This window comes from Simochromis diagramma, unplaced genomic scaffold, assembly GCF_900408965.1.
Source record: "Simochromis diagramma unplaced genomic scaffold, fSimDia1.1 OVJJ01000216.1, whole genome shotgun sequence".
In the NCBI taxonomy this organism is placed as follows: domain Eukaryota; kingdom Metazoa; phylum Chordata; class Actinopteri; order Cichliformes; family Cichlidae; genus Simochromis; species Simochromis diagramma.
The window spans coordinates 13,817,754-13,845,634 of NW_024386883.1; the positions used below are offsets into that span (position 1 = coordinate 13,817,754).

Here is a 27,881-nt window from a genome sequence, read left to right on the forward strand (position 1 = left end):
TCTAATGAGTGAATCATATCATGAGATCTAGAAGTCTTACATAAATGTAAAACATTTATTATAATTTGGAAAATCTACATATCTGTTTTAAATTTAGGATAAAAGGAAAACGATAAAGCACCTTTTTGTTAGTCTGTTGTACCTCCTAAAGGAAAATAAGGTTCTTTTTCATTAGTTGGTGGGCAGCTAGGGGGGGAAAGGGGGGATTTTAGCCAAGGAGTGCAATACCCAGTGTAAGAGATTTTAGAAAATAATAAAAAATATATACAATTAAAACATGCAGAAGGCCTTAAAACAAACACACACACACACACACACACACACACACACACACACACACACACACACACACACACACAACTAAAACCAATTATATTAGCAGGCCGGTCTTAGATATAATGTGCATGCAACAGTCTCAACACAAATGCTCTGGCATTATTTTCACTGGATTTGTGTCTCACTGCAAACACCTTTTACTGGGTCCATCTCCTCCACATCAGACGCCAGTTCCACAAACACAACTTCATGGCCAATCCCAGGTCTTGTTTTGCATCCCATCTGTCTGCAATGTCCATCTTGTTACTTCCCTCTTGCTCTGCTGAAGCTCCGCTGCGTGTCTGCTGTGCGTCTCCTCTCTGTCTGTGCTGACTTCCTGTCGTTTCTACACAGTGACTGCGGAGGTGTTGATAACTTTTTTGATTAGGAAGATGTTGGTAGGAAATAATAAAAGCATGCATAAAATAGCCTCTGGTACTATACCTTCAAATAAAATCTGGGTTAAATAGCAAATAAAAACATTTGGGAAACGTTTGGATAATCTTTTTTTTTTTTTTTTTTTTAAATTCCTGTCATATTTGTCACTGGCATACTATTGCTGTTATTGGACATGTTGCAACTGCTTTTAGGGATTCAAGTTTCAAAAGTAAAGTCCCAGCACAACATTTTGCAGCGCAATACAAGATAATAGAAGATGGAGCTTTGATTAAGTGTTAAGCTGTTATCAGAGCAACAGCAAGAACTGCCTCAAAGTAACCTCTTTCTTTAAAATGACGTGCATGTATTCTGTTTGCTATTTGAAGGTTTTGCATCTCCAATAAAACAAGGTTCAGAAAAATTGAAAAAATAATATAACATGGGAAAAGGAGTGAATGGAGTAAAATAAATGTAGTTTTCAGAAATTCCAAATAAGAAAGTTACCGGTCTTACCTTTCTGTTTAACATCCAGTAGGACAGACACCTCTGCTGACAAACATTCCGAGCTGAACAGAGTCACAACTGCACAATAAAGTGAAGAGACACATGACACACTTGACATTTGTTATTATACTCCCAGAATACCTGCAGAGATAGCTACTTGTGATGTCATGCTACGTTAGAAGCAGAGCAGCATTTGCAGGTGAAAGGTGTGAGTTTCTGTTTTTTTGTTTTCTTTCTTTTTTTTTTTTAACCCAGCTGATACGTCCACACGTACACGGGTATTTTTGAAAACGGAGATTTTCCGTTTTCGTTTTAAAAAATAATCCCGTCCACACGTAAACGCAGAAATGAAGGAAAACGCTGCTAGGAACATGCCAAAGCAACAGGTGGCGATATATTCCTAAAAAACTGAGTTTTCAAAATTATCCACCCTGGCAGGCGTTTTTAGAAATCTCTGTTTTCAGTGACCGAAAACGCCGTTTACGTGTGGACGAAAGGTGCAAACGCATAGAAAAATCTGCGTTTTGAAAAATACCCGGGTATTTTTGAAATATTTTTACATGCAGCAGTACTCGGCGTGGATGCTTTGAAGAATATACATGAATTTGCCTCTTTCTGTGGAAATATTACAGGAAACAATCACCAGAAAAAGCGAGTCAAGAATATTTTTTGTTCCTCATTAAAGATTCTTCAGGAACTTGCAAAACCTCTTAGTGAACGTAGATTTTTTTTTAAAAAATATGTACGTCTGAAGGATCATCTTGGCAGAAGACATTCAATTGCAGGTGAATCTGAAGGCTTTAAAAGGCTGTGGGCTACGGAGGTGTTTTGAGAGTTGTTCTGTCAGAACTCTGGAATGATTTTTTTTGCAGTGCACCACGGAACATGATTTTGAGACGCTGTGCTCGTGTCATTATTTCACTAAACAAGAGCAGAATGGAGTAGACTAAAGCATGTGTCATAGTGATCTTTTTATTTCAGTCACAATGACTCTATTGATCAAAAGAAATTTGTGAAAGTCACACATGTTCACAGCTGCTGAGGTTCCTAACAGGTGATAATTCTGCAGATCTTGAGGCAGCCTGTCGACACAAACTGATCCAAAGGCCTACCTTTGTGACTGAACAGTTGAGCAGCGTCCTTGTATTACCGAAATCTGAGTTGCCCATTCAAAGAGTCGCCTCCCAGTTATCTTAGAAAGACTTAGACAATGCGATGCAGAAATTACTTTCTAAAAGTTACAGATTTCAGACTCACAGGCTCGACTGGCATCAAGGCTAAGCTTTGTAGTTGTCTTTTTTTATTGAGGTTGCACTTTTAAAGATACTATAGCCTAGGTTTTCAGCCTTTCTGACAGCCTCACCAATGCTTTCATTCTGTTTGTTTGCTCCTTGCAACTCACAGTTCATTAAGGCATATGGTGAATACCTCGATGAAGGCAATGAGTACAGCTACATTTTGCTGTATTAAAAAAGTATGAATTTTAATGTTTGCCTTGAATGTATGGTTAACTGAGTGTATGAGATGAAATGTACACAAAGTTTTTTCTTTCTATTAATAAATTTAAAAATGTGTAATTTACTGTGGCTTGAAAGCCTCTTTACTATCTCCACCGCTATCCCCCACACGACCTTTTTCAAACACACTGCTGTGACAAAGCATATCTGTCCATTGTACTGGGATTTCGCACAGGATCAGACTTGCTCAGATGAAAGGGCATCACTGGTGCACTGCAACTTTTACATCACTCGCATAACCTGTGTGTCTTGCGCTTGTGAAGAGGAGCTGAAAGCGGCACCGGTCCTTTAAATCCTGAAATTTTGTAAGAAATCTCTTTGAGTGAAGCCGTTCATTTCATGCTTCAACAACTCCTGGCTTCAACTTTGCATCATCACACAAACACACAATCATTCATATAAATTCGACTCATTTCACTGCACTGTAGTGGTCTCAACAACGGTGACATCATTGTTGTGGTCCTTTTGGCCATCCAGGTCATTTGAGCAGAGTAACTAGTTCATTCTGGAATCTGATATTGGCAACATTTAAAGAATAATGTGAGAAGCCCTATCTAGTTTCAGCTTTTAAATATGTAGTATAAGCTTACTGCTAGATGCGGAATATTTTTTATTATCTGCTTCTTTTATGTAAATGTTGTGTCTGTTTTTGAATGATAATTCAAGGATAACTTTGATTCCGCGTGAGCTGCATTGCTGGTGCATTCTGACTTCAAAGACACTATCATTTTTGACACATATCCCAAGTCAGCTCACAGTGGTTGAGCAGGTTAGACAAAGTAGTCCAGTTGTCCTAGCAACATTCTTCAGCCCTACCTGGGGGATTCCCAGAGCTTTCCTAAAAAAAAGAGTACATATACAGACAGAACTATTACGCCATTTATGCCATTTCAGTGGCTTAGCATTGAAACAAATGTCATAAAGCTTGTGATGCACAGTTTTTGTGCTGAGGTTAATGCCACAGGAGGTCTGGAAGTTAGCAGTCACTGATTTAGCAGAGTGTTGGCAACATTTACACACTGTGTGTCTCAGTACGCACAAGTTGCTGCGGTTCCTAAACTCTTCCACTTTGTAATGATGCCACTTACAGTTAATCGTGGAATATCTAGGAGGGAAGGAATTTCACAAACTGACTTGTTGCAGTGGTGGCATCCTTTTATGATATTTGAATTTAACGTGTGCTTTAGGACGACCCCTTTAATTCACAAATGTTTATAAAGCTAGACTATACAACTATGTGCAAACTCTTTGGTATTTCCAGGACTGGAAACACCAAAGAGTTTTACTTTTCCATATAGTGTATAATCTCACTGCCTGTGCTGGGGTCTCCCACCAGCTGGAAGCTCTTGGAAAATCCTGATCAGATGCATAAATCCACTAAACTGAAGAAGCAACAAGAATAAGCTGTAGCTCCGCTCTGAGCTCATTCTGGATGTCTGATAGCACTGGTGCCCCCAGGTACCCTTTGCATGAAACTCATTAATTCATTATCTTCCACAGTCTTGTTGTATGATTGCAACTAATCAGCAGCAGTCAGGTTCCATCGAGTTCATCAATAGTCCGTCAAGAAATAAATTGTTAATGTAAATATTTTTAATATGCATCCACCAGTGCAGTTTTAATTCTCTTCAAGTGTTTTCTCTATTTAAACATGATCTGCCCAACCATAATAACATAAGCTGTTATCATAACTGTGATACTCACACTACATATATGCACATACACAAAAATGATTACTGGTTTTATTAATATTCATATGGTGTGGGTGTTTGTAAAGCATAAAAATATACATTATTAATTACACTTTAAAGAGCCGTATGTGTTTAGGTGAGTGTATGTGAGCTGACTCCTTGTCTCCACCATTTACCACGTCTTGTCTACTTCCTGTGGAAAGACCACATCTGCCTTTCATTGAGAGGAAAGAAAAGAACCACCTCTCCTCATCACCCATTTTTTCATCCTATCGCCAACCTAACACACACACACACACACTTATACAAAGTGTAAAAACCAAGCTCTCTGCAGCAAAGCAGAATTACAAACATCTCTCCGATATATTTCCTGGCTCAATTTGCCAGATTTCCCTGCTCCTTTTTTTTAGTTGCCAGATTCTCAGTCGATAATATTTAATTTAAAGAGTAAACACACTTTTTTTTTTGTTTGCACATTGGTTGATGAAAGGCAGGTAAAAAAAAAAAGGGGGGGGGAAGGAAAAAGTCTTGCTCTGATTCCCATTGTGCTGAGTAGAGCCAGTCAAGCTCTTGTGTCCATAGTGCTTAACCACTGGACCGATGGCAAACGACACAGTAATCACCTTACAGTGTTCCTGGTGTTCCTGGAAAAAAGAAGGCCTACTCACCGCAGGGAAGCTTCTCACAGCTAATCCTTTAGCACATCTCTCTCTTTCTTTTCTCCCTATTCTCTCTTCCATCTAGATTCCAGTATCTGTAAATGAATCATTCAGGATAACCTTGATTTGTTTATCCTCTAACCAATACTGATGTTCAACACAGATTATCTGCTAATGTGTGGACTTTTCACTTTGCCTTCAAATAAACTATAAGTACAGTTTTAGCAAAGCAGACGGAGATGATGGACAAAATAAAAATGAAAAAAGGAGTTTCTTGCTGACAATTAGCATATGTAGATAGTGTTTCCTGTTAACTAAAGCTTAAAGATGAAACCACCTTAGTGCTTTGGTTCTAGTTTTTGGCTCCAGTTAGTTTACCCACCTTCGTGTATTTCAGTTAGTTCTTTTCCCCCCCGCCCCATCACCCATCACTTACCCCAGTATGTGTTGACCTACCAGGTACCGCATTGTCCTTAAGGGTCCTCCTTAAGGTCAGATCACTCCAAGAGCAGAGTATGATAGTCAGCAAGGTCAGGGCTTTCCTTCATCCAGATTTCTTGACCAATTCTACCTTTCTCAAAAGTTTGCATAGTTGTGGAAGAGGATGTAAAACAGGGTTCAGTTTTATACAATGGGTTAAGTAACGCAAATCTATTTCAGACTAAAAGGAAAAAAAGCTCTTGACTTTAGATTCATCTGAGTTAATATGCCCAGAGTGGAACAAATTGAGGTAGCATGGAAGATTAAGGTCAGAGGAAATACTGCACGTCTTCACGCACGAAGAATCGAAGAACAGATAAATCAGCGACTGAAGAACAGTTTACAGTTGTCAAACACATGGTTTAATTTGAGGCATTTGGATATGTTTTCATAAAAGAGCAGAGCAGGTCGATATCGTAGAAATTGCATGCTTGTGGTCATTACACACAAAACGATGCGGGTAGAGTTCTTTAGATTGTTGGTGAATGGAACAGATCTATGTAGGGCTTTTCTATTTTTGTTGAGCACTTTAAGCATTTTACTGTACAAGGCACACCCACACACACCCACGCATACACAGTGCTTTAGCTATTTTACACACATGAACTGATAACACACGAGGGGCATTTATTGCACTTCCCCATCATATCTTTTTCTCAGGACATCCATCCATCCATCCATCCATCCATCCATCCATCTCCAATCCAATGTAATCATTCTTTTGGAAATCTGTATTGTCCAGTTCCAGTTTTGTGTTAACAATATGTGGCCTGCAGTGCTTTTCAGATCTTCAGTGATCTTCATTAAACCAAACCAGAGAATCAAAGATTGTCTTGGTTACACTTTTCCTAGACATTCCAGACAACAAACACATCGGAGGAGAATAAAACGAAATAAAACAAATTAAAATAAATCGGCTTCGTCAAGCGAGATGGTGAGAAGAAGGGGGGGTGCAATAATTGCAGTTGTTTCATGTGTGTACCTGTTGTGTCAACCCCCTTCATCCTCTGTCTGTCTGTTCTGTGACCAGAGGACGAGAGTGGGCAACAATACTGCCAGCTGCGGCCACAAGCTGTGAGCAAAAGCCATTCATTTAAAAGGAGTTTTTGTTCAGCTTAAGAAGTGAAGTGGGAAGTTATTTCTTTGAAGAAGCCCCCTTCTGAAGATTTGCTGATAAAAAACCGAAGGTTCTGTAATTTGCCGGAACTCCTGGTGCATTCCTGTGAAAGGTCCAGTACACTAAGAGAATACCAAAACAGGAAAAGAAAATGGGCAGTCTGATTTTCTGTAAAAAGTATGTGAACACACTGAAAATTTTCTACATATATGTGTGAGTTTAAAAACAAATCAACAAACTACCCAAATTACATTATTTTCTACATACATATTTTTAAGTTTAGTTATCACTTATGGTTAGTGATAAGCCCCTTGATGACTGCACTTTCTGTATTTAAAAATGCTTATAAGGAGTCTTGAAATTGAGATAAAAAGCAGAAGTCTGTGAAGTTGAATTATTAATGTACTATAAGCTGGGTCAGTGCCAAATACCAAAGCACAATAACACTAATCCTCTTGTAATAATGGAATTCAGCCACAAAAGAAAAAGAAAAAAGTACAACACTGTGTAGGAATGGTGCTTTTCATTTATGTAGTATAAATCTTTCACATGGTACAAATATTAACTTAAACAACGATTTGCAAAATGTAGATTTTCTTTTAAAATCTAAACTTTTGTGTTATTATTGGCCTCATTTCACCTTTACACATAAAAAACCTATTTATTAATATATCAAAAACAGAATGGTTGTGTAACACAAAACTATTGTTATTATTATCATTATTATTATTAAATTTCAGCCCTGCTGCAAAAAAATGCAAAACCAAACATAATACTAGGAAAATAAGCTCATGTAGAGGAAAATATAAATGTCGTCTATACATAAAGAGTTCATAGCAAAAAGAGAAAGTTGCTGAAAGAGATCTGGAAAGCTCTTTGGGTCGTTTGTCATTTTTTCTTTTTAGCGTGTTATTTTCCCAGTGTCAGAGTATCAGTCACGCTTTATTCCCCAGTGCAAAAAAACTGATAAAAACTGATTATTTGTGCACAATGTATCCATGTCTGCATATCAAACATCTTTTGTGCCAGCTGTCTGTCTGCTGAATGCTACTAAAAAACAAAATAAAGAAATAAAGTTTACAAGATCTTACTGTAAAGAATGGCTTTTTTTCCCTTCCAGCATGCGTGCATACTGGAAGCGACTTACGGCAGTACAAATAGCATTAAATGATGAAATCTGTTCTCCATCTACTGTATATTCTGCTACTTTACTCAGCTCCTAGAATATTGTATTTTGATTTGGTTTGGCCAAATTCAAAGACTGAAATAAATAAAAATATAAAGATTACCTCACATCTAAACAAATAAAAAAAATACTTTTTCCTGCTTTTAAATGTTTTACGATTACTCAAGAATGAAATAAAAACTGAATTTTGGAGAACTCTTCTTTTTCTTTCCCCCCCCCAATTGTTGATTCCTATTTGTTACTATTTAACTCAAAAGATTAATTAAACAGATGCCTATTGCCCTGTACTGCCTTCTCAGAAGCACATCTAAACCAAAAGTACTCGATGTCCATCCAAAAATTATAGCACAATAAAAACAGGTTCTTCATGGTTAAAGATTGGCTTAAAAATGTAGATGACTCTTCACAAGGAAAGTTTGGGAGAGGGGAGGGGGAATTGTATGAGAAGAAAAGTTCTTGGCATGGTGGCCACAGTGTGTGAGTTTGTGTGCGTGTGTGTCTATGCGCGTGTGTCTGTGTGTGCTATGATGTAACACTGATGTGATTTAGAGGTTGGGAAGCAGAGATGAAGCAGAGTGTTCTGGATAGGAATTCATGGCTGGCTGACCCTGTGCTGAGGCAAAAGAAAAAGGAACAAGACAGGAACAGCCTGGAAATGAGAAGACCAAAACGTGGCTCTGCATGACAAAAAACAAATACGTCTCAAAAATCTGAAAGGAAAGCTATGAGAAAAGAGAGAGAGAATCTGCTGTGCAAACATCTGCTTCTGTATATTTCAAGAACAAACCGAGGCTCAGTGTCTGGTACATTCAGACTGCATTTAATCTGATCAACAAAGCTGACTATGATGAGAAGCGTGGCCTTCTGTTTCATCAAATCATTCCATCTCCAGTGAATACATTTGATTGTTTACAACAATTTACAGGCTTTTATTTTGGAAAATTATTCTATCGTTTGGCACAAAATATTACCGGCATTCTGTTTGGGAACATTATATTGATGCTTATGCCGAGGGTGGGCTCCAAGGCAGTTCAAAGACCCAGATCGTGCTCAAATCGCTACAGCAGACAGGCACTGTCAGAAGCAATCAGGGAAACATTTGAACACTTTCAGACGCTTCTCACATATATGCGCATATCTGAATGTGAAATTTCTTGTTTCTTGTGGTTAAATTCTGTTCGCACTTTAGAATAAATCGAAATTAGTCACACGCAGAAAAATGCCAGGAAATCTCACAAAGAGAGAAGAAGCTGATTGCTCTGACTCTGTGTGGCAAGTGAGTTCACTGTGAAATTGCGCCTTAAATCACAGAGACACCAGGTATCCTAACAATAAACTCTTCTAAAAAGAACCAGAAGGAAAAAGTTCCTAAGGTTTGTAAGGGAATTACCCCAAAAATGGGTTGTTGATGACCACTATTCAATTTCTCAAGCTTATATGGTAAGATGTTTATGTGCTCAGTCTTTAGTGTTAACTCATTGCTGTCCCACACAGGCCCGAGTATCTTGATGCACGCTCAATCATCCAGGTAGACCTTTTACAATGTGTGGTCATCTCCACAGTTGTATATTTTCTCACTTGTGCCATTCGGACAGCAATTAATGCTTAAAACATGCTGCAAATGGAAACTTTGACAATGACAAAAGGTAGACAAAAATCTACATAAATAACTCAACCACTTTACTAATTAACTCATTACCACACGTTGACTAATGTCCTCTCTAAACAAGAGATAGGTGTGGTGTGTACCAATCAGCTTAACACATGGCTTCACTATTATAAGGCTGTGTGTGCGCGACGGCAGAATTAAATGTGTGTTCAGACAGGTAGTAGCCACGAGGTTAGGCTATGTGCTTGTAGTTATCTGTGTATGGGATCAATCCCAGGCCAACGAAAACCACACTGGACCATTGTTATAGAAAGGGGGGAGGGACAGAGCCCTTGAAAAGCACCCTAATCTGGTGAGTGCAAAGTTGAGCAGATGAGTGGAATGATCTCTACAGAAAAGGAGAAATGGGATGATATGGAGCTTTGAAGAGTCATATTACTTATGTAGCTGATACTTGGTTCTGATAAACCGCATGAAAATGGGACCTGCATACTGCTGTGAATCACAGCTTCACAACTTTGTTTAAATGCTTTTTTTTTTACTAGGGTGTAACTAGCGCTTCCACAGAGCACAAATAATCTAGTACAAGTAAACTTGTACTAGACTTGTGTGTGTGTGTGTATGTATGTATGTATGTATATACACACACACACACACACACACACACACACACACACACACACACACACACACACACACACACACACACACACATTAGGGTAGTTAAACATACCTCAAGTGTAAAATACAAAAACAGCTCAACTTCACATCTTTTACCAGTCTAACATAAACCTCATTAGTGTTGGTGAACTGATTTTATTTACAGCGATTTGTATTCCTTCAACAGTGCTTCAACATTTCTGATTTAAAGACAATCTAATCATGTATTGATTGCTTTTGCTCAACATTTCTTGAGTTAGCCTGCCACCTTTTGGAAAACATAGGATCATTTAATATCCATAAGAACTACTGAGGAAAGTCTGATTATTTAGATGGCAAGGGTCTAATTAGTCCCACAAGCATTCATTAAAATGTGTCTGCTGTTAATTTAGTACTAAAATGGAACAGAGTTTAACATTAGATGTTCTATTGTTGTCAGAAATCGACAATATCTAGTTATTTAGTTTATAAAGACATTAACAGATAATAGAGTAATATTATGTTAATTACAGAAAATAATGTAGTGTCACTAATCTTGTAAACTAAATCATCCTGTGATTTAGTTGTTTAGCGTCAGGTCCATTTTCAAGCTTGGGAGCATACTGCTCTCTAATGGTCATTATAGAGAACTGCATAGGGTCTGATGCAGTGTATAAATGTATGTCAATGGGTATTTCTTCTTGTAACAAGAAGTTTATCAGCATGAGTGTTTCATACGTCAAAGAGGAGAAGAAAAAGAAAAAAAAATACTAATGTTTCTGTTTCATCCATGTAAAAACTCCCAGGTGTTAAGTAAAAATGCTGTTTTTATGTTCATAAATGAGTGGATATTTCTTTTTAGGTAAAAAAAAACAACCCAAAAAACAAACATTAGTAATGTAAGCAAATTAAAGACAAACTGAATTTTAAGGTCATACTCTGTAAATGTATTTTATTTACTCAACATTTATGTTCTGTTAATCCAGTATTTAACATGTTACTGCGACAAGTCTAGTATATAAACATACAGTATTTAAAAATATCAATACTTTCACACAAATATTCACTTTATATGTTATATATTAAATATAATTAATAATTAATATAATTATTTACAACAACAAAAAGCTTATTTTTCTTCTTTTTTTTTAAGTCTAGGTAAGTGTTTTGAAATCAGTTGCAGTAGCAGTGAATTTCTTGACCATGGACATGGCAGCTGGCTACAATAATGGTTTACATTTTTGCCTTACAAGTCAAATATCCCCAGTCTGATGCTTGGAGAAGACGCAGATCCCTCTGTGGCTGCGTCACGAAGGGCATCGTAAAAAAACATTCCCAGCGTAAACACGCGGAACCATCTGCTGTGGCGATCCCTTATATATCTAGTTATTTTTTTCCTGCTATGAAAATACTTTAATACAATTCTCAGAATGTTTAATAAGAATAAAATTCAAGGTACTGTCGCTGAGTAGCCACATTTTCCTCCTTTAAAAGATCAAAAGAAATTTTGCTCGATAAATTATTGCCTTAAAATACAGGCCACTGCTTTGAAGGTATTTACCTTCAAATCATGAACGTGATAACTAATCTTAACTGTAGCTTTCAGTCTTCTTTGACAAACATTTGACTAACAGATATCACCGGTGAACTTTTCTAGGTTACTTACATAAAGAACAATTTTTTCATTGCAAGTTTTCTGAAATGCATGTTTAAATATGCAAACGAGGTAGTAAGCATCCCATCATGCGTGTCTGCACAATTCTTGGTATGAAAGAAAAAACCTTAACAAGATGCATTTTTTCTTTAATTTTATTGAACACAAAATTTCCGGCAGAATGCAAGGTCAGAATGTTCTTTTTGCCTCAGTTAGTATTCAGTATTTACAATTGCGACAGTGGGCAGACAGACAGAAGAGTGGCAGCCTACAGCTTTTTTTACCTGCAGCATAGAGCTGATGTTTACACACACACGCACACAAAGCATAAGAAAAAAAAAAGAATAGGGAGCTCTGGATCAAAGAGAGTGACCAGTGTTGGCAGTGGAAGCTGAAGGCTCCTGTCTGACTGAATAGGAAGAAGTTTGGGGTTAGACATTTGTGTGCAGGGGATTTATTCTATTCTCTGTGAGATAGAGAACCTTGAAAGGATGCTTTTCATCTTTTTGAAAACCTGAAAAACTCCTCGAGTAGAACTAGATGTCTTTATTCTTACTGAATCAAGTGGTGGAGTCAAAGGAAAAATCCAAGGCTGCTTCTGTGTCGTTCTTGTATTTTTGAGGCTTTGAACAAAGGCCTCTGGCTCACCCGATGTGACTTCACAAATGAATTTTAGGAGGTGCGACTGGAGTGGAAAAAGTTTTCATGTACAATACTTTCACAGGGGAAACAGTGAGGTTTGGTCATGAGACCGCACCCTTTTAAAAAAAAATTACAATTCAAAGCTGTGCAAGGAAATCACGTTTCTTTTGAAGCAAAATTGCGCAAACAGGACAAAGTTACACAACACAGGGTCAATACAATTCATTAAGCCATAAATAGTTTTTACATAGCAAAAGTGATTACGTAGTAGTAGCCTTCTAATATATGTTGCATGCTTGCTTTAGACAAATGTGTTTCAAATATTATAGAGAATGTGAGACCTGAGCGTCAATGTGCCTTGTACTCCAATGTCAGTGTTTTCGAAACATCTTTGTAATATGGTGCAAGTTTTCAAGGATTGCAGCTCAGTTTGCCCCCCTAGTTCAGTTTATTAGTTATGACAAGAGGTTAATTATAAAGATCTACACCACGTGTGTATTTAGGCATTTGAAATTTCCATTTATTATGACAGAAGTGATGACCAAACATAAATACTGTATACAAGACCAAATTATAATAAACCAGAATTCTCCTTCAGCAAGGACACTGCAAGCACTCATAATAACACAATGATACAGCCATTTAAGACTTATATGAGACAACAAAGCTCGGCTTAATTAACAAATCAAATGCAGTAGATGAAAAAGCAAATCAGCAGGGAAATGGAGATGTGAAATGTTTAATGCAGACACTGAAAGAAACTGATTGCATGCCAACATTTTCATATTTAAAGGCACTGTGTCTTTCCAGTTTGCTGCTGTCAGACTTCTGTACATCGGTGTTGCTAATTCTGTCGCATACTATCAGCTACATGTTTCACAAGCTATTTCAACTCTATGACAAAGGACTCAATGGCTTCACACATTCAGTGTACTAGCTTGCAGCCTAAAGTAGGAGGAACACTGTACAAAAAAGGTCACACATAGTCTCGTTACCTTTCAAATCCTTAGCAGTGTGGAAAAAAATGTTTTCGGTGAACTTCTAAACATATGACGAGATCTTTCATTTCCAAGGATACGTTTAATTCCTGCTTAAAAGAGACCAAGTTCGTTAAGATTTGCTGAAAAGGTTAGAGTGTACATTCATTTCAAGTCACTAATCCAGGTTTTTAATCACATTTTTCTTTAGAAATCCTTATGGTCTGTGACAGATTGGATATTTTTATTGGTTTAAAAAAAATCTGTGAATTTAGGCGTTTTCAGACCCACTGCTGCAGATGTATAAAATCAAGCATCTTGGCCACACAGTCTGGTTTTAGAAACATTTGTGAAAAAATGGGTCGTTCTAAAGCGCTCGCTCAATTTGAACGTGGTACTGTAATAGGATGCCACCGTTGCAACAAGTCAGTTTGCGAAATTTCTTCCCTTTCCCCCAATGAGCTGTAAGTGGTATTACAAAGTGGAAAGGTTTAGCAACCACAGCCATTCAGCCATGACTTGGCAGACCCTATGAAGTTATAGAGCAGAGTGGCTGAGTGCTGAGACGCATAGAGTGTAAATGCTGCCAATGCTCTGCCGACTCAATAACTGCAGAATTTAAAACCTCCTCTGGCATTAACGCAAAATCTGTGCACCGGGAGCTTTGTGGTATGGGTTTCTATGCACAAGCAGCTTATGTCTTTGTACTGTACATGCTCACAAATTTCTGTAATGATCAGAGAATGGTTGATATTAGGTTTCCTAATAGAAAGAAGCAGTTACAATTATAGACTGGTTACACAAAAAGCTCAAGATGATCACTTAACCAACTCATCTACAAACTTTCGGACATTTTTAATAAAGTTTCCAGCAACTAGACTTTGTTGGTAAATGCAGTGGTAACACAAGCTCACACTGAGTGCAGCTGTGGTGCAAGTGTAAAAACAACAGCTGAGACGATTAGACGGTTAAATCACTGACAGGTAAGCGAATCTAAACAAGCTGAGCTTTTGAATCTCCCGGTGAGTGATGGAGGTTAGCCCAGTCAAGACAAATCGGTGTCAAATATTCAACAACCCTAAGCTAAAGTTCAAACAAACAAACTGAACTGAACACATCTGGCCTCTGATTCACATTTAAGCCCAAAGCTGTCATGTAAACAGCTGGTCAAGAATGCTTAAAGGAGACCTCTAGAAGGGGACTTTGAGGTGACAGCATGTGAGAGAAAAGGAGGCAAAGGTAAATTTCCTCCATTAATCTAAAAACGTTAATGGGTTTGTGTTGTTATATACTGCTTCCAAGGTAAACTCACAAGGACTAAAACTAATGGTTTGCTGTAGTCAAACAGTGAGACCAAAAATTATACACAGGAAGTTGCATTATTTTCAATGTAAGGTAGAGAGCAGACAGTGTCAAATATTAGTTGCAGATCTATCTATATAGCTTAATTTACCGAAGTACTACCCAGAAGAAATAGTGGCCATAAGTCAGATTTCCATTATTTACATCCTGTAGCATCCCATTTCATTGGTCCCATTTATTTAATATATAATCAATGATCAATCCGTCTATTACATTTGGTCACATGTTAACTTGCTTGAGCTGGTGAAGAGCGAAAACAGTATTAATAAATGACTAGTGGGTTTTAGGATACTGATGATATCGAGTATGCAACAGAAGTTTTCACCAAATTCAGACAAAAATAAGGTAGCAATTCTTCTTTGAAACAAGACTTCATCCAGCCTTGAAAGCTGGACTTTAAGAGATGTAATCACCGCAAAGAAACACATTTGTACTCTTCTGTATTCTTCACTGTCACCACTTAATTTAAACCCAACTTGTCTCCTGAAACTTAAGTTTATATACACTTAATAAGCAACTTAATAATAGGTTGCACAAATACATTCAGTCAAAATGTATGCATGATCACCTTCTCTGTGTTTTACCCCAAACGTGTTGATGCGTGTAATTCAAATAATGCACTGTTTATAGACTTGCCCTTAACTCGGAGCAAATCTATAAAATAATTTGTAAGCATGCATTAGCTACGTGTCTTGTAAAAAACCATTAGATTGCTGTATATAAATGTCATTTTTAGGACAACAGGGTTGAAACCAATTAATAGTAGTACTTATAGCATGATACATTTTTCACTGGTGTTTTCTTTCATTTATCATGGCTTAGGATACATCTGGACCAGAAACACACAGAGACAACAAAAAAAAAAGTCTGAATATGAACCAAATGACAGCAACACATACAGAAATACAGTAAACTTGCAAAATCAGGCATGCTAATGTTCTAATCTCTAGCACTGGAAATAACACATAAAAAAAAAAAAGCTAAATAGGCAGTTTATCTGCATATTATTCAAACACAAAAAATATCGACAGAAGAAAAAAAAAGACCCATTTTTTCATAATGCATTACCATGATGATGACCATACTGCATAAAGAATAGTAGTATCGGTAATGTACATGACTTACATGTGTGTACGTCATGAAGGCAGTAATCAGTGAAGTAAAGCTACAGTCCAACCATGTTTATCTACAGGAAAATGTCGATTCTTCTCCGCTGATCAATTTAATATTAAGTCAAAGAAAGAAGGTGAATTACAAGAGATCTATTTTTTTCTGTGACAAATAAACAGGTAAACTTATGTAAAGGAACTAAGGCAAGTGCATGAGGTCTTTACATATTCCTGGTCAGAAGACACTGCAGAAAGAGAAAGAGACCAATGGTTTTCTTTTTTCTAATTTTTTTTTTTCAGTTGCTTCTTGTTGGTTTTTCTAATGCAACGGGGTGGTGTGTGAAATTGCTTTGAGGTTTCAGTGACTGTGACCAACCCCTTTTAACCTTAAAACCCAACAACCCGAACCCTCCCAACCCTACGTGCCCTCTTCTTCCTGCTGCTCACGGCCAAGAAGATTACGCTTTACTTTCGTTGCCATTCATCTGAGGAGCCTCGTTGGGAACTGTCTTCACTTCGGCTGTGGCATTCTTCACCTCCGCCTCGCCTTTAGTGCTATCATCCTTCACAGTCTTACCACTACAGGCACAAATGTAAGAATGAGAGAGACACAGAAAGACAAAAAGAGAGGAGATTCTGTTAGCAGCAAATCACTAAGTCTCTCTTTCACAGCTAAACGGTCTGTTCTGAGCTGCCTTTTGTATCATTTTTCAAAGAAAGAAGGGAGGGGGAAATTGGGGGAAAACATGCAAGATGCTTTGAGGGAATTTGTTTTCCCTCCTGGAACTGAATGCATTTCACACATAATGGGATCAAGCTCACTATCCTAGCCAGACATCAAATAAGAGTACATGGATGTCACAGCTACTTTCAAGGAACAATGAATGCTGATGTGGAATGAGACAGGGCTGGTACAGTAGGCACAATGGATGAGGGAATGAAAGACTGAGGCATAACCTACAACACAAACTACAATTCACAAGAGGATTACATGCCATCTGGACTGAGCTGAGACACAATGGAAAGAGACTTTTGGGCCATACATCATTTAAGTTGAAAACTTTCTGGTGTTCTGGCTCGGATTTTTCTTTTTTAAGGGCATTGCTTTTATGTCTTCTGTACCGTGCTCCTACTGTGCCTTAGAAAAATAAGGCAGGGACAGTGCAATATATAAGATCTGTAAATATATCTAAACCTGACCTCCTTCTTAGATGTCATCTTATAAAATTTTTGGTGTCAACTCCTTTAAATATGGTGTAATTATTCATATAAACTGTAAAGCTCCACTAGCATCCCCCAGTGGCTGAACTGCTTATTACATTACACAATTAAGTTTTTGCTGAGCAGTCACTCAGAATGTACAAAAAGGTAAACATAGCCTGTATCCTCTTGGGCTAATAAATGCTGTCAGCAGGATGTGAGATTATGAAAAAAAAAATGTTTGCAGACTTGACACTTTTCTCCCCCCAGTGTTCCAAGAAGGAGAACTTTTTTAATGTAATAATATAAATGCACATTACAGGAATTTACATATTATTTGTGTCCTGGGGGGATGACCAAAAGCTTCAGGGAAATGTTCAGTTTAAATTCATGTTACTGTTAGTTTTCAAGAGTTATGGGGATGGGAAACTGTGAATGGTGCAGATGAGGCTGTTGGATGCTTTGAGTTCTTTTGGCTCAGGTTCAACAGTCTTAAACTGCACAGGGAATCTTTCTTTTAGCTATTTTTGCAATTCAATTTTTTAACTGAATTGCAACAGTTTATAAAAAATTTTTTCGGTCTGTTAGAAAAAAGTCAGCTGGACGTTGCTTTAAACCCTCTCTGGAGCTCTCTTCACTGAGTCAGTGTCCGATTGAAGTTCGGTCCTGTTTTCTGTCTCTTTTTATCCCTGGGCATCTTTTTTATGATTCATTCAGTTGTTTCATTTTTGTTACCAATGAAAATATACCGACAACTCCTGGAGAACAAAAAGCATCTTTTCTTGTTTGTGTTTGTGGAATCAAGACTTATTTTCCCCCAAAGAGATTTATTATGTTGTAGAAGCCAGAACTGCATTGTGAAATCAATTTATAAAGTATTTTCCCCTTCCCGAGTTTTCATTTTCTTGCACAGTTCTCGCACTTACATGCACATCAAAAACCTAAAACCAAAACATAATATTAGACAAAGACAACCTGAGTAAGTCCAGGATATAGTATTTTAATGATGCTTTCATGTATTACCTTGTTTTATGTGAAAAAGACAAATTTTGGCCCTTTGTTAAATCCTGAATTAACTTTGATTAAATACATTTTTTGGAAAGCTGAGTTCAATTTCACTAGCTACACCCAGGAAAGATTACTGCCAGACCTGTTGAATCCAGCGTGTCTGTGTGACTGTGTCTTAAAAAATAAGGTCGGCTAAAAAAAAATCTCAAAAGGCAACACCTCATGCCACAATCTAAAGAAAAACAACTGAGAAACAAAGTCATTGACATCTATCGGTTTGGAAAGGGTTAAAAAGCCATTTCTAAGGTTTTGGGACTCCAGAGAACCACAGTGAGAGCCATTGTCCACAATGGAGACTACATAACAGAATCCCAGGACTGGCTGGACAACCAAAATAGGGTCACAAAAGAACCCAGAATAACATCTTGAAGAGTTAAGTTCAGTCTTCACGATTAAACAAATAAAAAAATAAACTGGGCAAAAATGGCATCCATGGGAAAGTTCCAAAGTGAAAACCACTGCTGACCAAAAAGAACAAAAGAAGGAAAAACCCGCCAAACATCTTGATGATCCCTAAGGAATCAAAAGAACATCAGAGCAACAATCAAACATGGTGGTGGTAGTGTGACGATCTGGAGCTGCTTTGTTGCTTCAGGACCTGGACCACTTGCTGTAATTGATGCAACCATGAATTCTGCTCTCTACCATTAAATCCTGAAGGAGAATGTCTGGCCATCAAATGAGTTCGGGTTATTCAGCAGGACAATGATCCTAGACACACCAGCAAGCCTATAAAAAACTGCACTTTGTGTTTACTTGGGTTATCTTTGTCCATCCATTCACTAGCGCTTATCCTTTTCAGGGTACGCGTGGAGGGCGCTGGAGCCTATCCCAGGTGTCATAGTGCGAGAGGTAGGGTACACCCTGAATGGGTCGCCAGTCTGTCGCAGGGCTAATACATAGACAGAGACAACCAGTCGCACTCACATTCACCCCCCCATTCACACCTATGGGCAATTTAGTGTTTCCAAGTAACCTAACCCCACTGACTGCATGTCTTTGGACTGTGGGAGGAAGCCGGAGTACCCGGGGAGAACCCACGCAAACACGGGGAGAACATGCAAACTCTGGGTTATCTTTGTCAAATATCGAAATGTATTTGATTTTAAATATGTGACAAATATGCAAAAAAAGAAGAAATCAGGAAGGGGGAAATACTTTTTCACTGCACTATACAGGTTTGCGTTGTGCAATTAACTATATAAAAAGTTTAAACAACGATGTATTTTCTGCCATCTATTTCCACATTTTCACTATACTAATATTCCACACAGAGCTGCAGTCCATTGTATGACATTAGCACTGTACTGTTGCTCATTCAAAATTCTGCCTATCCTATTAGAATGACCAATTAACCTAACAAGTGTGTCTTTAGACTCTGGGAGGAAGCCGGAGTATCCAGAGAGAACCCACGTGGGGACGGGGACAACAGGCTTGACATGCCAGCTGGGGTAATTGAACCCAGGACCTTCCTGGTAACAGGCGACAATGCTAACCACTTAAACCCTCTCTTCTATAATCAACTTGCTTCAACTTTTGACCTTTACGCAGTAGAATTCACATCTGTGAGTCATTTATGCAGTTACTCCAGTTTCAAGTTACTCTCAACTTCACTGAGAACCAAATTACTGATCATTGTGAGTCTAACTGTATTTCAAGCACGTGCAAGCTTCTAAAGAGCTATGCAGGGTATTAGTCACTTTTTAAAATCATTCTTACATCATCAGAAACTATTCACAAGTGAACAATTGTATTGGCTGTTGAGTCAAGGTCACATTGGACACATCATTAGATCAATGTTAAAGATACATTTAAAATCTAGGAATAATAATGAGTGTAAAACATCTATTAATAATGAATTCTTAAAGGTACATATTCTATAGTCTGCTCTTATTTCGTCTCTTCTGTTAAAATAAGTCCAGAGGAGGGCTCTACCGCTCAGATATCCAATAAACCCACAAGAAGTCTGACAAGACATTTTAGTGTTGGGATGCTGAAGAAGGATCACCACATAGATCAGTGGGAGAGCTGTGCTTCAGTCCTGTCAGAGTTATGAAGAAAAATCCCCCTGACGACAAGTTTGGTTTTATCAAGGTGATGTTGAGCTGACAAGAGCCCTGCTTCCAACTACCTCTCAACTCCCCATACTTCATCACTGACATCTTCCTCTGGCCATCCAAGTGAGTAAAGTATGAGATGAAGAAGGCAGAGAAAGAGGAGTGGCTGTCAGTAAGCCTCTGTAATTTATCTTCTGCAGCTTCCTCGCCATACTCAGACTGTCAGAAAAATCAGGAGAATCTGCAAACTCGTAGGGCCAAAACTCCAAATAATAACCTGTCATACCGCCACTGAAACGACAGCTTCTACAAGAATTGAGACAGAAAACAGAAGTGTCTGGGAGAAATTTGAGGGACTGACAGTTTTCTTTTGGCCTTCACCATCTATTATCTTATCACAATGAAGAGGACAGAGCACAGTAAAGCTGCTGCTTGGTGAATATTTTTTAATTTACTTCAGCGATTTTCAACTGAAAATTCTTCTGCCGAGTTCACTGCACGAAAATTTCTTATGGCGCAGCAGGACTTGAACCCCAGCTATGGCAAACTAAGCACCATTAAGTGTATCACTTACAGTCTATTAATTGCACCTAGCTTAGGTTGTAGTCTCTGGCATTCACCTACTGCTGCTTGTTTTAAGAGGTCAATTAAAAACTACTTACAAAGACTGACATGTGATATATGATTTTAACACTGTAGGGATGAATTTAAAGCTTTTGATCATATTTTTCTGTTGCTTATGATAAAACAAGCACTCAGGGCTAGATTTAGAGTCCCGATATTTGCACAAAACTAAGGAAACAATTAAATCCTGTTTTAAACTGAGTCTAGCACTCGTAAGTTGGTACTTGTAAGTCTTTTTCACTCAAACTTGCATTTTGCTGTTTCACAAATGGCTTTAGAGCAAAGAAAACCTTTTAATTTAAAAATATAAACTTTTTAAAGCAATTTTAAATACTGTGATTTTACAGATTTTGCAATATGTTTGCATCATCAGCTAATTTAATTTAAGTTGTAATCTTCTGTACATGAAAAAGAATTAGATGTAAGTTCCAGCCTTGATCTTGTTTGATTCCGTTTCACCCACGTTGAGTGCACGGCTTCTCAGCTTTTAGGAAGAAGCCAAAAACCAGAACACTAAGGAGTGGGAAACTCATGTGCATGCAGCTTAAAGCAGGAAAGACGTGTGCCTACAATGTTCAAGTAAATTTAACCATCTAACCCATTTACCATCATCCAGCTATGAATGTTTCAAATACCTGCAGTCGGCACCAATAAAAATAAAAGCCCGGTTTAATGAACTGATTAAAATGACTGAATATATTTTTTGTATATTAGGACAGTGGGTATTGCTAGATGCCCCAGAAGGTGAACAAAATGCATCATTCTCCTACAATCTGCCCGTGATGATGAGGAATATGAGATGGCTTAGATGTATGGTAGGAGAAAATCTGTCTCTACTACGTGAATAAACAAACAGGTGGAGGAAGGTGGTGGGTCTTGATTGATGACAGGCATGCTGGTAGCATGCTACACTGGTAGCATCCCAGTAGATCATTATCCTTGCTACCATTAAAGGAAAATTCCACTCTTGCATACTCCTAAAATTCATAATATTCTTGAATAATGTGCAATATAGTGTTAAAAACAATGGGTACATGTTTTAAAAAAAGACTTAGGTTTACTACTCATGCAATGTTTGAAAATGTTTACAGCCAAAGCAGTTTTCTTTCTTTAAATTGCATAATTATTTTAACAGTTTTTGTCTTGAAATCTAGGTGTGCTGCAACTGTTGCTGCTGGAAATGTTTTTAACCTCAGCTGATACCAGGCAACAGCCCAGAATATTTTTAGGGAATAAAAAGACCCATCAAAACCTCCAGTAAGGGAGAACTACTTAAAAGCACTGATGAGTAATTTAGATTTACCTTTTTTTTAAAATAAATAAATAAATGTGGGATCTTTCACAATATAATAAAGAAAAAAAGAAGTTTTTAATATCCGAAACATGATGGTTTGAGGCTTTGAGAATAATGTTTATAAGATAAACACAAGTACAGTCATTTCCACTATGACTGCTATTTGGCTCCGTGCTTTGGCCTCTAACAGTTTATATTTATGACTGTGAATTATCATTAAATAAATAGCAATGGAAAGACTTTAGGAAAATATCGAGACCAGGAAATAAATTTAAACTAATTAACAAGTTTTAAGGAATCAAATCTTGATCTAAAGCTGCCTGCTATTTTCTGCCACATGCCTGATGAGTGCAAAACTGCTTGGGGAAGTCTGATAATACATAAGTGGAATTTTACCTTTGAAATGGAAGACTTATGAGCTAAAGGGATGCTATCAGGCTCAAAGAGATACTTGGAAAAATACAGATATGGAGGTGCTCATACTCATTTTGGGCTGGTGTGGTCGAGTCTGTGCACGGGGCATTAGGAACATCCTTGGTCGGGCCGTCTACTTGTGAGTCCTTATTCTGGGTGCTGTCAGGGGCTTTGACTGAGTCCCGCTGACTCTGTGGCCCATCAGCATTAGCAGAGGGTGGGCTGACTAGCTCTGATACAAGGGGTGTTGGGTCGGAAGATGCGGCAACTTTAGGGGTGTCGCTCAGGTCAACCAGAGGTCCAACATCAGGTTGGGGGTTAGATTTATGCGAATTGGCTGTAGGGCTGTTTTTAGGGTGAGACTTGGCATGGGCCACTTGGGTTGGGCTGGAGGTGTTGGTTGTTAGTGTGGTTCTCTCACTAGCAGGACTGCTTTGTGCCGTGCTAAAGCTCTCAGTAACTGAGTTAGCAGCTGTGGAGGACAGCAGATTTGCCACCATCGGCGTGGTGTCTGCAGCAGCAGGCCTGTTTTGTGGGGAGAAGTGGGAAAAACAAGGTAGGAGAGGGAAAGATAGGGAGTTGGCACAGGGGAGGAAGCAGAGGGCAGAAAAGTGAGGGAATCAAGGACAACAAGGAAAATAAAAGAGGTAAAAGGAGAGTGCACGTCGGGGGATAAACAAAGCAGATTAGGTTTCTATTGTGCTGCAGTAAAAAAAAAAGAGACTACACAATCTAAATGTTAGCAACAAAATATTTGTAAGGGGAAAACATAAAACAATCCAACAATAAACTATAAAGGGAATGGAGGGAGTTTCAGGATTAAGATGCTCGGATGTCTTTCACAAGCAGTTTTCCCAGCAGAAGGCGGTGTTTGTTCATGCTTTGAATGTGTCTGAATGATTTATGCACCTTGGCAAACTCACTCAGAAGGAGATTCGACAGCGCTCGGCTTTGAAATGAGACGACTGAAGTTTCAACGACAATGTACTGTGATAATTGTTAAGTTGGTTGCTGCGCTTGTTGCTTCTTGTTGCAAAAATAACATTTGAATGGTTTGAAATTGTGCCAAAAAAAGGAAGTCAAGCAAATGTATTACTTTCAATATAAAATGGCAAAATCTGGAAAGTCTTAGTTAAGAGATGACCCAAAAATGCAGCCTACAGCCTGCATCATGGTTCTGTGGCCGTGCATATAGACCAGCACTTGCAGAATCATTTCTATTGAGTGTTCACCGTAGGCAGTTAAGTGTGATGCGTCATACATGGTCATACATACTGTATAGACAGCGGGACATTTTAGCCTTGCATAAAAAATGCTTACAGTGTAAATTACCAGCACTGCTCTGTGGTATGTATAACAGTCCTTACAAGAGAACTGGGTCAATATTTGAATGAAAGCTGGGCCGGACCAACATTATATTTGTAAAATGTTTCTGCTCAGAGCAAACCAATGATTTGCTTAATCTCTCTGTACTCTTGACACTCACTCAGGTTCTGTCAATGGCGTGGTCTCGTTGGGCTCGGTGGCACCTCCTCCTTCTTGGTTTGGAGTGTTTTCTTCCTCTGTTCTCACTTCAACAATAGGCTCCTTACACTCATCTTTGCTGTTATCCAAAGGAAATATTGTTACCAGGGTAATGAATTAAGTGCACTTATCTAGGTGTGTTATTTTTCAACCCTACAAAGAGAAAAATCTGGCAGTAACAATGTCAAATGAACAGGTTAATTTTAGTCAACTAAAACATACAAAAACCCGTCAAACGCACTCACCCTATCATCCTCTTTGATCATCTTCCACCTGCACTGACCTGTAAGCTCTGATTGGTGGTTTTCCCTGAGGCCTTGTGTTATCATCACACTGCTCTCTGATTGTGCTGAGCTGTGTGCATTGCTGGGACTGACCTGTTTAAACGCAGGGTGCTAAATAACGCTGTAACTCTCACGATGCACTTTCACTAAATTTGTTTTGTGCGAGCTGTCAGAGCTGAAATATTTATTTGTTGCATTCGGAGCTGGCGAGATGACGGACAGTTCGACGCATAGAACAAAATGTTTGATCAAACACAGGCGAACATGCAGTAACTGCATTTCAGCGCCATTAAATATTTACAGTTGGTGCTGAATAATTGAGGGAATTTCCCTAAGGATAAAATATAAAGATTTGCCTGCTTTCACTTTAGCTCAGCACCTTGGGAATTTGCTCTTTTGTCTCGAACTCGTGGGCAAAGACTTAAGAACATGTTTTTAGTGTGTACTTACATACATCTACCCAGGAATCAATGGAGTCTAATAAGCCCTCATACAGGGAGTGCAGAATTATTAGGCAAATGAGTATTTTGTCCACATCATCCTCTTCATGCATGTTGTCTTACTCCAAGCTGTATAGGCTCAAAAGCCTACTACCAATTAAGCTCATTAGGTGATGTGCATCTCTGTAATGAGAAGGGGTGTGGTCTAATGACATCAACACCCTATATCAGGTGTGCATATTTATTAGGCAACGTCCTTTCCTTTGGCAAAATGGGTCAAAAGAAGGACTTGACAGGCTCAGAAAAGTCAAAAATAGTGAGATATCTTGCAGAGGGATGCAGCAGTCTCAAAATTGCAAAGCTTCTGAAGCGTGATCATCAAACAATCAAGCGTTTCATTCAAAATAGTCAACAGGGTCGCAAGAAGCGTGTGGAAAAACCAAGGCGCAAAATAACTGCCCATGAACTGAGAAAAGTCAAGCGTGCAGCTGCCAAGATGCCACTTGCCACCAGTTTGGCCATATTTCAGAGCTGCAACATCACTGGAGTGCCCAAAAGCACAAGGTGTGCAATACTCAGAGACATGGCCAAGGTAAGAAAGGCTGAAAGACGACCACCACTGAACAAGACACACAAGCTGAAACGTCAAGACTGGGCCAAGAAATATCTCAAGACTGATTTTTCTAAGGTTTTATGGACTGATGAAATGAGAGTGAGTCTTGATGGGCCCGATGGATGGGCCCGTGGCTGGATTGGTAAAGGGCAGAGAGCTCCAGTCCGACTCAGACGCCAGCAAGGTGGAGGTGGAGTACTGGTTTGGGCTGGTATCATCAAAGATGAGCTTGTGGGGCCTTTTCGGGTTGAGGATGGAGTCAAGCTCAACTCCCAGTCCTACTGCCAGTTTCTGGAAGACACCTTCTTCAAGCAGTGGTACAGGAAGAAGTCTGCATCCTTCAAGAAAAACATGATTTTCATGCAGGACAATGCTCCATCACACGCGTCCAAGTACTCCACAGCGTGGCTGGCAAGAAAGTGTATAAAAGAAGAAAAACTAATGACATGGCCTCCTTGTTCACCTGATCTGAACCCCATTGAGAACCTGTGGTCCATCATCAAATGTGAGATTTACAAGGAGGGAAAACAGTACACCTCTCTGAACAGTGTCTGGGAGGCTGTGGTTGCTGCTGCACGCAATGTTGATGGTGAACAGATCAAAACACTGACAGAATCCATGGATGGCAGGCTTTTGAGTGTCCTTGCAAAGAAAGGTGGCTATATTGGTCGCTGATTTGTTTTTGTTTTGTTTTTGAATGTCAGAAATGTATATTTGTGAATGTGGAGATGTTATATTGGTTTCACTGGTAAAATGTAAAATAAAATGTTTCACTTCCAGAAACATTCAGCTTTGATATTAATGAGTTTTTTGGGTTCATTGAGAACATGGTTGTTGTTCAATAATAAAATTATTCCTCAAAAATACAACTTGCCTAATAATTCTGCACTCCCTGTACTAACAGCTCTTTTAATAACCTGGTCGCAAAATAAAACTATTATTTCAGATTTGTATAAGTTAAAAAAAGAAATTTGGCAGACTTAAACAAGTAGTTTCAGTCTGCTTAGTTAGATTAAACCAATGTCTTTTCATCGTAGTACATCAGATACTGTTGTTCTGTCAGATACTGCTGGCCTCACAGAAATACACATTAGTGGTGCTTTAGGATGGGTGTTTAGTGCACTGGTTAACGATCCAGCTGTTAAAGAGTGATAAAATCTACAAGTTTCTCAGCTCTGAGACATGTCCTGCTTTGTTTTGCCTTGTTATCACTCCATTACTGGTTTCTTTTGTAACTCACATTTTATTGTGCTTTCACCCGCTGATTCCATTTCAGTTTAATACTTGCTGGGTAAGGTTTAGGACCCAAAACTACTAAAACATAGAGTTATTCTGCTCCTTAATAAAATGAATCCTTCACCCTGAAAAAACAATAGTCGAGGTTTTTTTTTTTAACAGGCATCCACGTGTGATTGGAACAGAGACTTTTCTTATCTTTGCTGTAACCAGCTGGACTTGGCACTGAAGCCAGTGGTTACCTTGTGAAGAGAAAATGCCAGTAATGCCGACCAAAGTAAAGTGAGCTGAATAAGCACATCTTTACTGGCTTTATTCTAAAGTTATATAAATAATAAGTATTGATTTGTATTTATGGTTCAAAAGATACCTTTAAGCCCTTTAAATATTTATTCTATTTTTTAGCTCTGCCTTCTTCTCAGTCAGCTCCTGAGAAATATGTTGATATTTGCTGCAAGTCCAACAGCTACACTCTAACTTAGGTTCTCTGATGATGGGTATTTTTGAAAATGTGCTAATTCTCTGTAGGCACACCACAAATAATCTGTGTTCCAGTCAAAAGATGACGCTTGCTTACGTGAATGCCGCCTTGCCCTCCTCGATGTCCTTGCTCTTTGCGCCTGGGCCAGCTTTCCCACAGAAGTTAACAGCAATGCACATGAGGAGCCCGCACTTGTTGAGGAAATAGCAGGTGACATCCACGCCCACCAGCAGCAGGAAAAAGACAACAATAAGGATGCCTACGATGGCCCCGGTGCCCATGCCTGAGCCACCATCCATGGCGTCTGAAGGGACAAAGACAGGTAGAGGGGATATACAAGCAAAACAGGCAGAAGAGGAGAAGAGGGTTCAAATATAGAGAAGAGGGGATGGGAAGGAAGTTAGAAAGAGAGAGGGAGAGAGAGATGATGAGGAATGCAATCAGGCTTTTAATACAGTGCTTCAGGTTTCAGTCAAAACCTCAGATGTGTGTCGCTCTTTTCAGAGGAAAGCTGAAATGGCGCAAGAGGGACCAACATAATTTCTAACAACTTTATATCTGTTCTTGACATCCCCGGTGGCCGAAACACTATGTTCAATTTCATACAGAATCACAGAAATTGCAAAGACAAAAACAAATCAAAACAAATGCAAACAAACAAAACTATCGGTAGCCTTTCGAGGGCTTCTAGGCATATTCTTGTTCTTGTCACTAGGCGTTTCATAATAGGCTTGTAACACATTTATAGACATTTGTGGACTGACTATTAATATTTGTGCCTGAGGTGTCAATATGGCACCATTAAAT

The 27,881-nt window shown here is 38.6% G+C and overlaps 1 protein-coding gene across 11 annotated transcripts in view; it reads right to left on the reverse strand.

Moving 5' to 3' along the window:
• Positions 1–11,886: 11,886 nt before the first annotated feature.
• ncam1a (neural cell adhesion molecule 1a) overlaps positions 11,887–27,881 on the reverse strand; it is a 257,422-nt gene continuing 241,427 nt past the window's right edge. For 7 of the 11 annotated variants that reach the window (XM_040032634.1, XM_040032633.1, XM_040032640.1 and 4 more), the window contains 4 exons: positions 27,171–27,378; positions 23,983–24,099; positions 22,566–23,021; positions 11,887–16,418 (listed from right to left, as the gene is read on the reverse strand). In XM_040032634.1, coding sequence (XP_039888568.1) covers positions 16,298–16,418; positions 22,566–23,021; positions 23,983–24,099; positions 27,171–27,378 — 902 coding nt within the window. In that variant the 3' untranslated portion in view covers positions 11,887–16,297. The remainder of the gene's footprint in view (positions 16,419–22,565; positions 23,022–23,982; positions 24,100–27,170; positions 27,379–27,881) is intronic. The other 4 variants (XM_040032642.1, XM_040032641.1, XM_040032644.1 and 1 more) reach the window with 1 other exon arrangement.